This window comes from Momordica charantia (assembly GCF_013281855.1).
Source record: "Momordica charantia cultivar OHB3-1 chromosome 2 unlocalized genomic scaffold, Mcharantia_2.0 BLBB01000002.1, whole genome shotgun sequence".
NCBI classification, from domain to species: domain Eukaryota; kingdom Viridiplantae; phylum Streptophyta; class Magnoliopsida; order Cucurbitales; family Cucurbitaceae; genus Momordica; species Momordica charantia.
The window spans coordinates 1357560-1372395 of NW_028275160.1; the positions used below are offsets into that span (position 1 = coordinate 1357560).

The 14836-nt window shown below is 34.2% G+C and overlaps 2 protein-coding genes across 2 annotated transcripts; one reads left to right on the forward strand and one right to left on the reverse strand.

Moving 5' to 3' along the window:
• Positions 1 to 1176: 1176 nt before the first annotated feature.
• Positions 1177 to 3118, reverse strand: LOC111020578 (Phospholipase A2 family protein). The gene is made up of 3 exons (XM_022297274.2): positions 2917 to 3118; positions 1835 to 2489; positions 1177 to 1637 (listed from the first exon to the last, which is right to left on the reverse strand). The coding sequence occupies exons 2-3, from the start codon at positions 2433 to 2435 to the stop codon at positions 1486 to 1488; spliced, it is 753 nt and encodes a 250-aa protein (XP_022152966.1). The 5' UTR covers positions 2436 to 2489; positions 2917 to 3118; the 3' UTR covers positions 1177 to 1485.
• A 2378-nt stretch (positions 3119 to 5496) lies between these two features.
• LOC111020603 (protein CLT1, chloroplastic) lies at positions 5497 to 14153 on the forward strand. Its single transcript, XM_022297307.2, has 10 exons — positions 5497 to 6110; positions 8276 to 8421; positions 9123 to 9160; positions 10120 to 10235; positions 11570 to 11669; positions 11750 to 11785; positions 12483 to 12533; positions 12624 to 12744; positions 12954 to 13079; positions 13512 to 14153. Exons 1-10 carry the CDS (start codon positions 5626 to 5628, stop codon positions 13688 to 13690), a joined length of 1398 nt encoding a protein of 465 aa, XP_022152999.2. The 5' UTR covers positions 5497 to 5625; the 3' UTR covers positions 13691 to 14153.
• Positions 14154 to 14836: the final 683 nt, after the last annotated feature.

The following is a 14836-nucleotide window of genomic DNA, read 5'->3' on the forward strand; positions in this document are numbered from 1 at the left end:
TTACGATTTTTTTCCGATGAGCGAGAGCGACAGGAGCAATAGCCTTTTTTTGTGTGTTATGTTTTTTTAGCCTTTTTTTTGTGTTCTGTTTTTTTTTTTTTTGTGGGGGGTTTGTGTGGAACTCTTTGTTCTTGATGTTCTTTGTTGATTTTTTACTTCTCTGTGTGACCCGTTCTTTTGTATGCTGTGTTTTTGTTAATTTATTTTTTGAATTTTAAGCTCCAACAATGGAGTCAAGCAAGATTGAGAGAAGATGAATGAAAAATAAGAAAGAGAGAGGAGAGAGAAAAGTGAGTGCCTTCAAAATCACAACAAAAAAATCCAAAATCAAAGGATAACAAAAAAAATTGAATGGGATGTGGTGTAGATAAAAATGGAAGAAAGAGAGAGGGAGAGGGAGGAGTGCACGTCCTTGAAAAATATAGTGAAAAAAAGAATCAAATCACAAGATAGACGAAAATGATCTCTAGAGAAATAGAAGAATGAATAAGAGAGGAGTTGAGAGTAGGAGGAAAGAGCCGAAAAAATAAGAGATAAGATAACAAAGGGTAATTTGTAATTTAACGTAAAAGTGACGTAAACAGATTTGTTAGAAAACATAAAATTTGGAGTATGAAATGAGTAATACATTTCATAGTTGGCCTTTGAAAAGGCTAATTCAGTCCAATTTTCCAAACATCCAAGTGAATTTTTAAGCCTGGTGATAATTTTTAAGAAACTTTTTGCATGTTTTATCTACAAGCCTTCCAAAAATATGCTCAACACACTTCAACATGGAATAAGTAATGAAATAACAATACATTCATAAAAACTATTAATATTTCCACCAATATTTTCATGAATGTCTCTTGTATACTGGATAAATATCAGTGGGATATCACTAAAAATATCATTGCAATATAAAATGAATATAACAACTCATCTCTACTACCAACATACCAACTGCACAACCACAAAGAAGGCAGACATGGAAAAAAATAAAATAAAATTATGACACAGTGTAGGAAGAAGTGGAGAATTTAGAACTGTTAAATATGCAACAAGTCCACATGGATCCTGTAAAACATGTTCACAGTGACAAATATTAACGAATTATCATACTCCTAGAGGCACAATTAAACATCAGAGTCTAAACATCGCGTCGTTTTGGAGCAGCACGGTGCGACAATATTCAAATAGAACAATACCATCATTCACTTTCTTCATTTCACTAGTAGATTCTAACTTAGATAGCAAGGATTTAGTAAGCCTTTGCCATTAGTCCATACACTAGGATTGATATAGTAGCAAAAATGTTAGCAACGAAACACCTATGCTGGAAGTTACCAGAAATCCGAAACTCGATGATGTACATATATTTACTACACAATAAGTAGACGGGACTACGTATATCTATACAGGAGATGGATGCTCGGATGAAACGCTGTAATGGATAAATGTATTTGATTGCCAGATAGCAAACGCAGTACCTACAAAGAGTATTTTTCAGACCTTGGGATGCCCTTTTTCAGTTCTTTGCAGGTTCCAACAAAACCATTTCACATTGCTAAGCCATCCAAATTGAATTGCAGGTTGCTGAGGGAGAGACTGAAGCTGAATAAGTTGCCTTCTATAAGGAATTAGCAAATTCTTCAGACCTGTCATATTTGTCATACAATAAAGAACTATAACAAAGAGCGAATCACATAAACAACATACTCCTAAAAAAATAACATTCCCTAACCCCACGAGAAAGAACAAGACACATTGCCTCGTGGTGTTAGGGAATGTGGAGTATAAACGAATCTAGACACTTTCGAATGATAAAATCGAAATATGTGATACTTTGACGTACCTGAGACACACATGGTCCGGTAAAGAGTAGCGATATGAGCATCTCCTTTTGTAACCATATTAGGCCTCTCTAAGCACTCGAGAAATGCCAAATCAGCCTTTAACAATTCCGCTTGATTGTGAGTGTCATAACCAATATCATGGCAATAACAACAGAAATCCAGCCAATCAATAGGTCGTTTATCCCAAACGAGAGACCCGTTATCTTTTCCGCTAGACCAATTTGGACCACAGTAATGTCCATAACGTGGGAACAGCTGAGAAAGAAATGCTCTTACACCCGTATGCCACGGAACTTTACAAACATATGGTTTAAATCGTAATGGGGTTTCTCCACCACGGTTCTCAATAGCCCTACGATGTTTCACTTGCCTTTTCAAGTTTCTATTAATAGTAGTTTTTGCTATAATGATATCCCCAGCATTGGCATTGTTTTCCCAAGGAAGAAGTGAAAGAAGGGAAAATCCCCATATCTTAATATCAAAACGAGTATTTTGATGGCCTTGCTCCACAATGGCGGTTGAAGTTTCAAGGATTGGACCTAAATCTTTGCTTCTCCGGGCCCTAAACCAAGGAAAATCACGAAGAAATTCCAAGTTCATTGCTGATAACTCAAAAACTCATGGCCAGATTTCACAAAATGGACACCATAAGACCTGCCGAGCATTTGTATATCAACAGCAAATAATCAGGATACGAGTTTTAATCTTTCAATACAAGAAACAAAAACTGAGTTGACATGGTCACCACCAGCTTCAAAAGCCGAACAGACATCACAAGAAAACAGTGTAACGTTGTAGAAGCAAACTATTGTGAGATAGAACCGTAGAAGAAGAATTCATCAGAATGGTAAGATATTTGAAGAATAAAATTTGAAAAATTAAGAAAAGGGCAGTAGCTCCGGAGTGACTAAGCTGAATTCTAGTCCAGCAAGTTCCGAGCGACAAAATAGGGAAAAAAAATAGCGAGAAAGGAAACTTTAATTCAATTTACTGCGTTTACCCATGTTTTTCTCGACAGCCAAACAGATTAATTCCTAACGACCGAAAAGGAAAATGAAAAAGGGGATCAAGAACTACATACAATGAATCCACCGAGTGAGGAAGAAGAGACTTGACTTTGAAGGAATCCGTCAACTGCCAAAGTAGATGGAGAACGTTTCCTTCCAATTAGAATCCAGAGTATAACGAAGAGAAGATTCTTGCAAGAAAATTTTCTCGGGAAAATTCCTCTCCATGTCTATTGAAAAATTTGTGGTTCCTTGCAGATTAGCCAATTCGTCGCTCTACCGACCACTCGCAATTAATCCAGAATCAGGATGGTGGGCCCCAGTGGCAGCTGCTGTAATTATCGGTGCAACTCAAACATGCTTTAAATTTAATTTTGGATTTTACATATTTTACCAATAATTTAGACTTAAATACAAAAGGGCAACTTCGTCCTTATAAATTTTAGAGAAGATTAAATGTAATCTTTTCGCCATTTTTGTCTATCCGGATGAATATCTATCCAACCAGTTAAGTATCCGTTGGTAAGGTTTTTTTTTTAATATTTTAATAATAAGTGGAAAATAGATTTTAACTCACAATTTATTAGTTAGAGATATGTACCAATTACCATTGAGTTAAGTTATTTAATAATTTTTTACCATTTTTTAAAGAAAGCATAGCTAATAATAAATTATGAATTTGAATCCTCTCCCCAACTATTGTACTAAAAAAAATAAAAATAAAATTTTTTTTTTACCATTTACCATGTTGATTTAATTTCATGCTACCCACCCATCACTTTTAAATACAAATTAAACTAATAGTAAAAAATCTATTAGATATCAAGTTAAAAAATTGAAGATCTATCAAAAAAAATTAATTATATGTAACTTGTACATATTATTTTGAAAGTTTTTGTTAAAAAAATTTAAAATGTATAGACTAAACAAACACCCTCTAAGTTCATAAACCAAACTTAATTTAGAGAGAGACACATACTCAACAAAATTTAGAGTATTGGTGTGTCTCGTATTCATTTATATGTATATAGTAGTTTAATTGTCTAAGTTTCAAAACTACTTCAAGATTTCTACGAGACATTCAATGAAAAGAAAAGAAAAGAAAAAAAAAGAGTAATGGCTACAAAATTATTTTTAATGCATAGTTTAATATATTGATAGTTGCAACTTCATACTACAAGGTAACAATTACGCGTAAATATTTTCTCTTAGTTTAACGAATAATACAGAAGTGAAGTAACAATTATTTATAAAATGTTAATCGAAAATTAAATATGTCATGTCACTTTCTCGTTAGTTCTTAATTTAAGTTGTCTAGGCCAAAAAACACAAGCTTGATTTATATATATATATATTTTTCTTTAAAATTATGTTTAAATCATACTTGAGCATGATGTACTTTGGTAGATAATACTTTTAGTCATACCAAAAATATTCCTAAAAATAGAAAACTTGAGAGGCTAAACTGTAAATTTAAATAGTCACCAAATTTGGAACCCATAATAAACTACAGGAAGTTATTTCAGTATTCATTTTTCGTTGGCAAAAAAAAAAAAAAAACCATGTATTTAACCAGGTCTGGTTTAATTTTATCAAATATAATTCTATTAGCGAATTAAGGATGATTTGATAATTTATCAAAACTAGATTATATAATTACACATGATCCAATTAATCTATCACACACAAATTCAAACAAAAACAAAATACTCAAAATTAAAGTTATGATATGCCAATGCAACTATAAGGAAAATTAGACCTAGCCATGAAATCAAATAGAAATTGCTAAAACATGTGCAATGCAACTTGTCATAAATTAAAGATAAAAGCGCTTTAGTTCATTTTGATTAATTATTTTTACACAGTTCATTTTTCGACTTTAATTTATTTTAATCCTGTATTTCAAAAATATTTGTTTTGATCCATGTAATTTAAAAGTGATCGTTTTAATCTTCATTTGCAAAATTTTAATACAAATTTTAGGTCTACAAAATACGAAAATTCTATAATATAAAGTTGTAATTGCAAATCGAATGTAATGTCATATTGAAAATGTGATTGAAAAGATGAAACTAAAAATAAAATTAAAAAATTAAAATCGTCACTATCTAAAACTATAAGGATCAAAATAAATATTTTGAAAGTAAAAGAATAAAAATGAATCAAAGTTTAAAGTGTATAGACTGAAATGAACTGAGAAATACGGAACGAGCCCGATCTTTATCTCCACAATAAAGGGAGAACGAAAATAATATTCTAACCTAAAAAAAATAAATACAAATTTAACTAATGGACAATATTAAATTTTCAAAACAAAACCCAATAAATCTTAAAATTTAAAAATGGAAGCAATGCTTAAAAAAAGAAAAAAAAAAATGTTTTCTTGTTGGTCCCACGTCCATTCCTATTTAAGACAAAGACTTTCGGCCCATTCTCAATCCTATCCTGCGGTCATCATCACGACTGTCGCATTAGGATATCTACGGCTGTAACTCTACTATCCGAATTCCCTAAAAAGCCACCACCCTGTCGATTATCAACACGTGTCCATCGCGATCAGTCGTAGCGAATAACGATGAGAGTCTCATTTGGACGGAGTGAGCCCGTCCGTATCTGATCACTTTTCCTCGCATTATTATTATTTTATTCTGGAACGATATTCGACGAGCCTTTAAACATTGAAGGAACGAACGCGGAGCATCGTTTGAGAGGCTGCGAGACCGAGAAGCCAAACGCGGCTCCCTCTGAGAATTTTACGGCCATAATTCATCGGAAATTGTATTATGACATCATGGTCCTGCCGGTTATCAGCCGGCGCCGCCTCATTCCGCGGTCCTTTCCGATTGCGGCAACAACCTCGAAGCCTAGCCGAGGTTTCTCTGCTCAGCATTTACAGAGACAACAATTTACGGTCCGGTTGTGGCTGTGTAGTCCTCCGGCTTCCCAAGAATGGGCGGCTGAAGGTGGCGGAAGCGGTGGGGCCGTCGGGAGCGTGGGATCGATCGGACGGTGGAGAGGACGATAGGGTGAAGCCCTGCTCCTACGCAGTGGGAGATCAGAGGGTGGAGAATTTGGCGGAGGGGAACAGTGGCGAGATCTTGGAGAATCTGAGGACGGAGAAATTGAGGAGAAGCAATCGGACGGTGGAGATAGTGGTAGCCGCGGCGTTAACGGTGATTTTCGGTGTAGGCAATCGGGTGCTGTATAAGCTGGCTTTGATTCCTTTGAAGCGCTATCCATTCTTTCTCGCTCAGCTCGCCACTTTCGGGTACTTGCCGCCATTTTCTCCCCCCTTTTTTCTGCCCTTAATCAGTACCACCAAAAATAGATTTCTTCTATTTTTCTCAAAATTAACTAAACAGAATTAACGTCAAATTTATCAATTAATCCGATATCTCAATTTAATGCTGTAGCTTTTTCTTTGGATCAGTCCTTTTACTGCTTTAACTTATAGTTATGGCCTTATGGGCCTATGCCATACAAATAAAATAGGCAGCATGTAATTCTTGTCCTTTTGAAATTCGGTTGGGTCATTTTTGGTGATCAAGCAAAGTAAGTTCACACTTCATTTTTCATCCCCAAATTTTATCAAACTGCAAGTATATTGTCTTTTAGTGAACGAACGCCGTTCTCTTCAATAGTTAATAGTTTTAGTTATTACATTTTTAGTTTGGTGGAAATCAGTTCAAAATGGACGAACCTTACACGGCAGTAGATGTAACAAGAATAATCCCATTTAAAACAATTCTTAGTAAATACTCTCTGATTGAGTAATATAACTATTAAAAACCATGGTGGCTTGAAAATAGGCATCTGTCTTTCATCCCCCACCGTTGATATTTCTTTCGTCCTTCCATTGATTGTGATCCCAACTTTGAAAAAGATATATTATTAATGTGTTATTATAGAAGTCATTGGTTCAGTCCATCATGGTTTTGTTTATTATACTTTTGGGATATATGCGGTAAAAATATGAAATGTTACACTTCTGAGTTTTGATGTGACTTGTAAAGTTGACGTGGATGGGTTTGGTTAATCGTACCGAACTTTGTAACTACAGTAGAACTTTGACCACTCTCTTCTAAAGCTCAGATTTTTGTTAATGGGCACTTTCTTTTATGATCGTAGGAATGATGTAGATTCTGTGAACTTTAGCAAAAGCTATGATGCGGGTTTAGAAAAGTATTAAGAAAGGAAATAAAGTAGCGTCCGCGGACTGTAGATACTGATTTAGGAAAGGTGTAAAGGTTGAAACCACATGAAAAGCGAAGACTTTAGAGGGTGGTTCTTCAGAATCTTCAACAAGCGTTACGGCCCACTTGCAATTTGATCAGAATTGTAAGGCTTGAAGTATTGACCGGGGGAATAGTTATTGTTTAAAGAGGGGTGGTAAATATCTCAGAAAAATAAAAGAGGGTTGATAAATTATAGGCTTGATAAAGTGGGCGTATTTAATGGTGGGACCGGTTTGAATTTGTATCACATATTATATGCTCCTTATAGATCATTAAAGTTGGAAACGGTGTCGTTTCACTTATTGGTACTACTATAATATCTTTTTCTTTCAGTAGTGCACTTTTCCATTTTCTGGGTCACACCAAGGAGTCTGTGGTGAGTTTTGCTTCTTCCTTGTGGTCCTGAGATTTGAAAGACAAATTCGCTTTTCATTTCAATTTCAAGTCACATTATTGCATATTATATTTATTGGGAACTCCCCATCTTAATAAAAAAATATGGACATGAATTTTTAACTCAATGTTTTCTGGTCCCGCGGCTGCGCCTCAATTAAAATAGTTAATTTTTAATGTTGTCCTGCAGAGTGCATTCCCCACACCTCACAGACAAACACCTTTGTTAAAAATATTTACTTTAATAAACAATAAAGAAATGATTGGCGTATCTTACAATATTTTTTATAAGCGTACAACAAGGAGTTTAGTTGGGATTGTCATTATTTTATATCTTGAATCTTAAATTATATTTAAGACTGATTAGGAATTCCAATTTTCTACATCATGGATATTCCATTTCTTTCAAGAGATCTAACCCCTTCATAATATACCAGAATCAGCGTTGAACTTTACTGATCCAGTCTCATTACATAGTATGATTCCCTGATCAAACCAATACACCAAGTTTTCATCTTTACTGAGTCATACCCACATTTCATACGTTAAAGCAAACTCTATAAAGCTGGCTGTTTTCTGCTGATTATCATGTTGCTGTTGCTGTTTCATTGCCTGACTTTAATTATATTTCTGCCGCTTATGCACACACTAGTTATTTATACTTTGTTTTAAACGTTTGCTCCACTGATGATTTTGCATATCTTTATAATGTGGACCGAATGTTTCTTTGCGTGGCACTCACTTAGCGCATGTGCAAGCGCTACGATTGGGTTAAATTAATTTCTTACAATTCTACTCTTTTCAGGTATTTAATTGTTTACTTTTCTATTTTGTATCTGCGGTATCATGCTGGCGTCGTTACGGATGAGATGCTTTCCATGCCAAAGGGCCCATATCTTGTTGCTGGCCTCTTGGAAGCTCTTGGTGCTGCGACAGGGATGGCAGCAGCGGGTAATGCCTTTAGCAAGATCCCTCACTTCAGCAATCTTCCGTTTCCTTTTCTTTCTAATTTTTAAAATAAATATTTGTTTTAAGTTTTAAGTATTTATTAAACATGTCAATTTAAACATAGTTGAACAAAAAAAAAAAAGTACATATTAAACATATCCGAACATAAAGCAGTAAACTAAGTTGATTATACTTCATTTGTTCGATAACGTTTTTTCTAATTATTTTCTGTTTTTGAAAGTCATGCTCACAAAGTAACAATTTTCCTTGTTTTGTAATGTATATCAAAACACATTTTGCAATTTTAGCCTTCTTTTTAAAGTGTTTTTCTTTATACAACATGTGGGGGTGGGGATCGAACTTACAACCTCTTGGTTTGAGATACATGCTAATTACTGCTTTGGTTTTTTAAAGTACTTTTCAGATATTATAAAATATAAAAAATGCTAAAAGTGAAAAAAAGTTACAAAGAAGTTATTAATGAATGGCTTTAACTTCTTGAAAAAGTAATAAAAGCATCATCAACAGGGGCCTTAATTATTTATTATTTTATTTATTTTATTATTTTTTATAGGAACAAAAGAATATATTTATTGAATTAGATGTCATCTCGTCTGTTATTGTTACAATTTTGTAATTATTAATTGCATCTTTGTTACAATAGAAATCCTTTCAACTAACTTCTGTTATTTTCCTTGGATCAGCCATTCTTTCTGGAGCATCAATTCCAATTTTGTCTCAGGTAAAGCAGAGCGAGCATTTTTTTCCTCCTGATATTAAATCACATCTGTTGGCTTTGCATTATTTAACGACTCCTGTAGAAATATTTGAATTTGGTACAGAGCTTCAGATAATTTTGGTGTCCTTTTCCACGCCAAAATTTTGTTTGAATTTTATGCTCAATGATTTCTCTTTTCCAATCTTATCTTGTTTTTCTTCTTCTTGGCCCTCCCCATCTTGAAATGACAAATGAATAGGCGTAGATGACAATGACGTTTGAATTTAATGACTCCTTTTTTTTTAATCTTATTATTTTTCTTCTCTTGAATAGTTTTTGGGCATCATCACGCTTCATTAGGTTGTTGGTCATTCATCAAGAGTTAGATAATGACTAATAGAGAATCCAATTATTAGGACTTCAATAAGATGGTTAATTAAATGAACAGTACCTCCTAAAACAGTGCAATGAAGAATACTTTCAAGAGTATTGAACAATATCATGAATGGTGAGTGGACAAAAAAATCCAAATCCTCACAGAATTTCTATGCTTACCTTCCTATTCAAATATATCTATAAAGTAATCGTGAATCGTAACTAATCATAATAACAAAAAAGGAGATATCAGACGTTTTTTAGCATCACAGCATTACTTATTTAAAATTCAGATTTGGAGTGACATCTGCTAGCATTTCACTCATTCAAAAGCCTGCTCATAAGTCATGCTATCCTATAGCAAGACAGGTATGGAATAGATTCATCTTAATTTCTTTTTTGGTGTCATAGTATAAGAATGGAGAACATGCATTGTTTAGATCGCACAAACAAGAAGTTTTCTTCTATAGATGACCAGATTCTGTTAAATATATAGGTTGAGTAAATCCAGTAAATACAAATATTACAGATATTTTCTTGTAGCCTTCTCTTTGTTAAGGTTTCTGCAAAATACGCATGCTACTTATTATGGTCCATTTTGTTTGCAGACTTTTCTTGTGTGGCAAATTATCCTGTCAATTATTTTCCTTGGGCGGAGGTACAGGACCAATCAACTTTTTGGATGCTTTCTTGTTACCGTTGGTGTAGTCATTACTGTAGCGAGGTAATTTTCATCATCAGCAATTACTACTTCTGCAGGCTCAAAATAACTATATTATCTTAGTTGCTCATTATGAACTTGAATAAAAAGAATATCCTGTGATCGTGAATACATAAGTAAAGCAGCTAAACTTTGAGGCACATTTCTAAAGCGTGCGGCTTTGATTAGTCCTTTCTCTCTAAAAAAGCACATTACTTTAACTGATCAAGTGAGGCGATATAAAGGGATAGATTCAAGGTCGAGAGAGGAATATCAAGTATTTAAAATATTTATGAATTCACTTGATCAGTTATTAAAACGTTGCATGTAGCATACGCATTACTGGAACTATGTTGCTCAGATATAATATCTAGTTAACAAAAAAAATTATCTTGCAGCTTTTTGGTACCAAAAATCTTAAATTGATGTTGGAATTCTCTGAGAGACATAATTTATCCTTTTTTGTCAATGATTTTGATTGGAATGTTGTTATTGTTTAGAAATTGGGGGAGGGTGGGGAGGGTGAGTTCTACCCTCTGCCCTTAGGCTGTTTCCTCTTTTGATGGTTCTTTGAATATATTGTCTTTTATCCAGAAAATATACATATATAACCGTCAACCTTGGATTATTGCAGTGTCACTGTCAAATGTTTAGTATTATACTTATCAGATACTATAAAAAAGAATAAAGAACACCTGAACAACTCTGAATTGATGGCCATTGCGCAGTCAAGAAACACATTTTTATCCAAACACAATCATCATTAGGAAACTTACTCTCTAATGTCTTCTTTTCCAGTTATATCGACCAAAATTACCAGTTGCACCTCTGAAGTATTTTATACTTTCTCATATCTTAGCACTTACATACCTTTGCTAGCAATAAATCCAAATAAGGTGGCTATGGGCTTACGGAAACCTAAAGTTTCTTTGAGTTAAAATACCTATTGATTAGCATTTTTGGCTATCTTTGGGGCTTTTGGCTTATGGGTCAGATATGATAGTATGAATTTTGGTAAGTTAAACTAAGAAATTATAAACATAGGTTCCCAAAACCTGTGACTAAAACACCCCGTTAAAGACATTATTCTAACCTGGAGAGAGGTTTCCAATTATCCATCTTCTAAAGTATAATTTCAACTGGCCTGAATTCCTCCCAAGATGTTGCCTTAACTATTAACTAGTAAAGTAACTTATATGATTATTCTATATTATTGATGCACGAACGTTTTCATCACTATCTGGTTATGAAGGCAGAATCTTTGCTGTGTCCACTAGTTCCTTTGCTTGCATGAATTTTGTTGTAAGGTCTTATCCCCTCATATAACAAGAGGGTGTTTTGCTTGCTTGCATCTGCAGTGGTTCCAACGCTGGGCATTCCTTGAAGGAAGCTGGTATATTTTGGAGCCTTTTGATGATAATCTCGTTCTTGTTTCAAGCAGCTGATACAGTCTTGAAGGTAGTTGGTGGCTAAATAATAGTTGGTTTCACAGTAAATTGTGCACGTTGTTTCTTTAATGAATTTTTTTTCTAATGTAGGAAATCATCTTCTTGGATGCATCCCGAAAATTGAAGGTATATTATGCAACATTTCTTCTTTTCTCTTTTTGATAAGAAACAATTATCTGTGCTGACTTGATTTCTTTCTTTCTTTCTTTCTTTTTTTTTTTTTTGAGGAAAAAAAAAGGAAAATTTTATTTGCTGATTATTACCTGAAAATAAGACAAAAAACCGGCTTTATGTTTTCAAATTCTAAAACCAATTTCATACACTCAAATTTTTGCAAGTGGTTGAATTGTGAATTGATAATTTTATTATCATAGGAATTGAAGAGTGCATGCTGCCTGAGTTCTTTTATGCACATTTGATATAGGAGTATAAATGCCTCAATCCTGAATGGTTTGAGTAAAATTCTGATAGGTATCCCCTATCAAGATCAACTATCATAAACTGCAATACAAACCACAAAACAATTTAACCCGGTGGATGACCGATTCGAGAGGGTCATCTAACTCTCTACACTACTTTAAGAAAACACACAAGATACAAAAGCTACCCCAAGTCTTACAAAAACGACATGTAAGAGAAACACAAAGAAAAGCCAACATAACTACAGATGGAAGATATAACTTCCCATCATAATATTCACAAAGTAAATAATTAGAAGTGTTAATTCTAATCGTGGCCGTCATCCACTTTTCCAGTTATGTTCTTGAGTAAACCTTCTTTATTGGAGGCCTAACAAATTCCTATCTGAATTGCTTCTGTACAGGGCAGGACGATTGATTTATTTGTTGTAAATTCTTTTGGATCTGCTTTCCAGGTACGGCAGTTTGATTCATGTTCTTGATCCCGAATTTTTGTTCTTCTATTATTAATTGCAGTTTAAGAAGTTGTTTCATGTCAAGTGCAGGCAGTTTTCATACTAGCTCTCCTACCATTCTTGTCAAAGTTATGGGGTATTCCATTTAGTCAACTGCCAAGCTATCTTAGAGATGGCGCGGCCTGTTTTCTAAATTTTGGTACTTTAACTGGTAAGCTTGTCTTCATCTTCTATTTGTTTCAGTGGTCTATATATTTCCTTTTTAATGAAAAAACATAATGTCCGCTCGTGGGACAACAGAATATGATAGTTTTGCTCGTTGTTTGCCAGCTTGGACCTTCTAAATGCTATGCTATCTTATATTTATCATTTCGAATTTGGTGTTTGGTTTAGATACTAAAAGGATTTTCCTGATCACAGGATGTGATGGTGCACCACTGCTACCTCTTCTTTTTATTATTGTAAATATAGGGTTTAACATTTCACTGTTGCATCTCCTCAAGATCTCATCTGCCGTGGTTTCTTCTCTTGCATCCACTTTTTCAGGTACTTTCTCACATCTCTTCATGTTACTTTTACTCATCCTAGACGGTTCCATTAGAACAATCAGAAATTGGATTCGTTTCTTCTGTGCCGAATTGAAGGATCCAAAATCCTTAATTCATATTGCTTCCCTAGCAAAACTTCCATTTAGCTCTGAGGGAGAGTTGGTCAATAAATTATACTGCTGGTTGAGGATATCAAGTCCTCCCCCTGAATTATGCCCCGTTAGGCTCAGCAATCAGCCCTGATTAGCCAATCTTAGAACTTTTCGAAAGTCACCATCTACTGACATGTTCTTCATAGTTTTTCAAGAACAAGTTACTTGGGAGGGCCACAAACACTGTCTCCTCTCATTCTTGCATATTCTCAAAAGACGATTGCTTTATCTTTTCATCTATTTTATTTTTGGTAACATTTTCTCTTTCACATGAACAGTGCCAATATCAGTGTATATGTTCACCTTGCCGCTCCCGTACATCGGTGTTGCTTCCTCTCTTCCAACAGGATTTGTAGCAGGAGCCATCATTCTTGTTCTGGGCTTGCTCGTCTATGCTTGGACACCATCAGAATCAGACCCTAACATCGCCCCCACCCCCCACGCCCCAGTCACTTAAAACTGAATCAACTTGTGCACCATTGCTGTTATGAAGCGCAGTGGAGCTCAGTAAGAATCCTTATTCTAGTGAGGAAGAACGACGCGTTCTTCTTCTTGTTCTCTACTTCCAATGAAGAGTTTCAGTCTGGTTTGAGTGATGGGGTGCAGATTTCCATGGTGGAGCAGAGGGCAATTTGTAAGTTCATAGAACAGAAATGAGCCGATGGGTCATACAATAAATGAGTTGGTGATTTTCTGAAGCACAAGTAGTTTAAGCTTTGATATAATAGGCCAACAATTTTCCATTGATGCAGTGGCCTCAGGTAGGGACTTTGAAAGCTTGTGTAAAGTATGTCAATTTGTAATATTAAGTCAGTCTTCCAAACGTTATTTTCTTGTCGCTGCAATTTTGTTCATTTCATCGTCGATTGTCTGCAACTTGTGTGCAATAAATTCGAATCCCACACCTAGATTCTTGAGTAGTGTTTTTTCTCTTTTTTTTTTTTAATAAGCATATGTTCCTTTTTGAAGTGTTGGAATTTATTATTATATACTTGTTAAAATAACAGGTAAAAGAAAGGTTTTATTTTTACTGTCTTTGAATTTACAAAATTGTTTCATTTTCGTGTACTCTCAAAATAGATTATAATGGGAAAAAATGATATGCGAACATTCGAATCATTGAAATTGTTACTATTAGTAAATTGAATTTTGTCACGACTAATTTGTTTTTTTTTTTGGAAACTCGGTGTGCCAATTTGGCATCCTTAGACGAAAGAGTAGTTTTTTAGGATTGATCTTGGTATGTTACCACTTCAAGCTAAAGATATTTTTGTTGTAAATGTTATGGAAAGCTCAACCAGCAAAGTAAAAAAAAAAGTCGGATCAATATTCTAAATCTTTCTTCAATCAAATTGACCCTATAAGTAGAACTACTGCTCCAATCTATAGCATGTTGCTACTAAAAGCAAAACCTTATGTTTCTTCTAGAAAATCTCTTAATTATTTTAGAAAGATTCTATAAGTAAAAAGAATCTGAATCTTTGTTTATATAAATATGTACCCATCAAATTAATGGAACAAAATATTTTAAAGCATAATACTAAAATGTGAATCAAAATAGAAGATTTGAAAATATAGACTCATTATGGAATAGATGTTCCAA

What these genes read in the sequence shown, in the direction of transcription:
- LOC111020603 (XM_022297307.2), top strand. Translation starts at nt 5,626, where the DNA reads ATGACATCATGGTCCTGCCGGTTATCAGCCGGCGCCGCCTCATTCCGC. An exon ending in CAATTCCAATTTTGTCTCAG is followed by an intron (nt 9,161 to 10,119) that starts GTAAAGCAGAGC and finishes TTTTGTTTGCAG; the next exon opens with ACTTTTCTTGTGTGGCAAAT. An exon ending in AAATTTTGGTACTTTAACTG is followed by an intron (nt 12,745 to 12,953) that starts GTAAGCTTGTCT and finishes TCCTGATCACAG; the next exon opens with GATGTGATGGTGCACCACTG.
- LOC111020578 (XM_022297274.2), bottom strand. Translation starts at nt 2,435, where the DNA reads ATGAACTTGGAATTTCTTCGTGATTTTCCTTGGTTTAGGGCCCGGAGA. An exon ending in CCGGACCATGTGTGTCTCAG is followed by an intron (nt 1,638 to 1,834) that starts GTACGTCAAAGT and finishes CAAATATGACAG; the next exon opens with GTCTGAAGAATTTGCTAATT.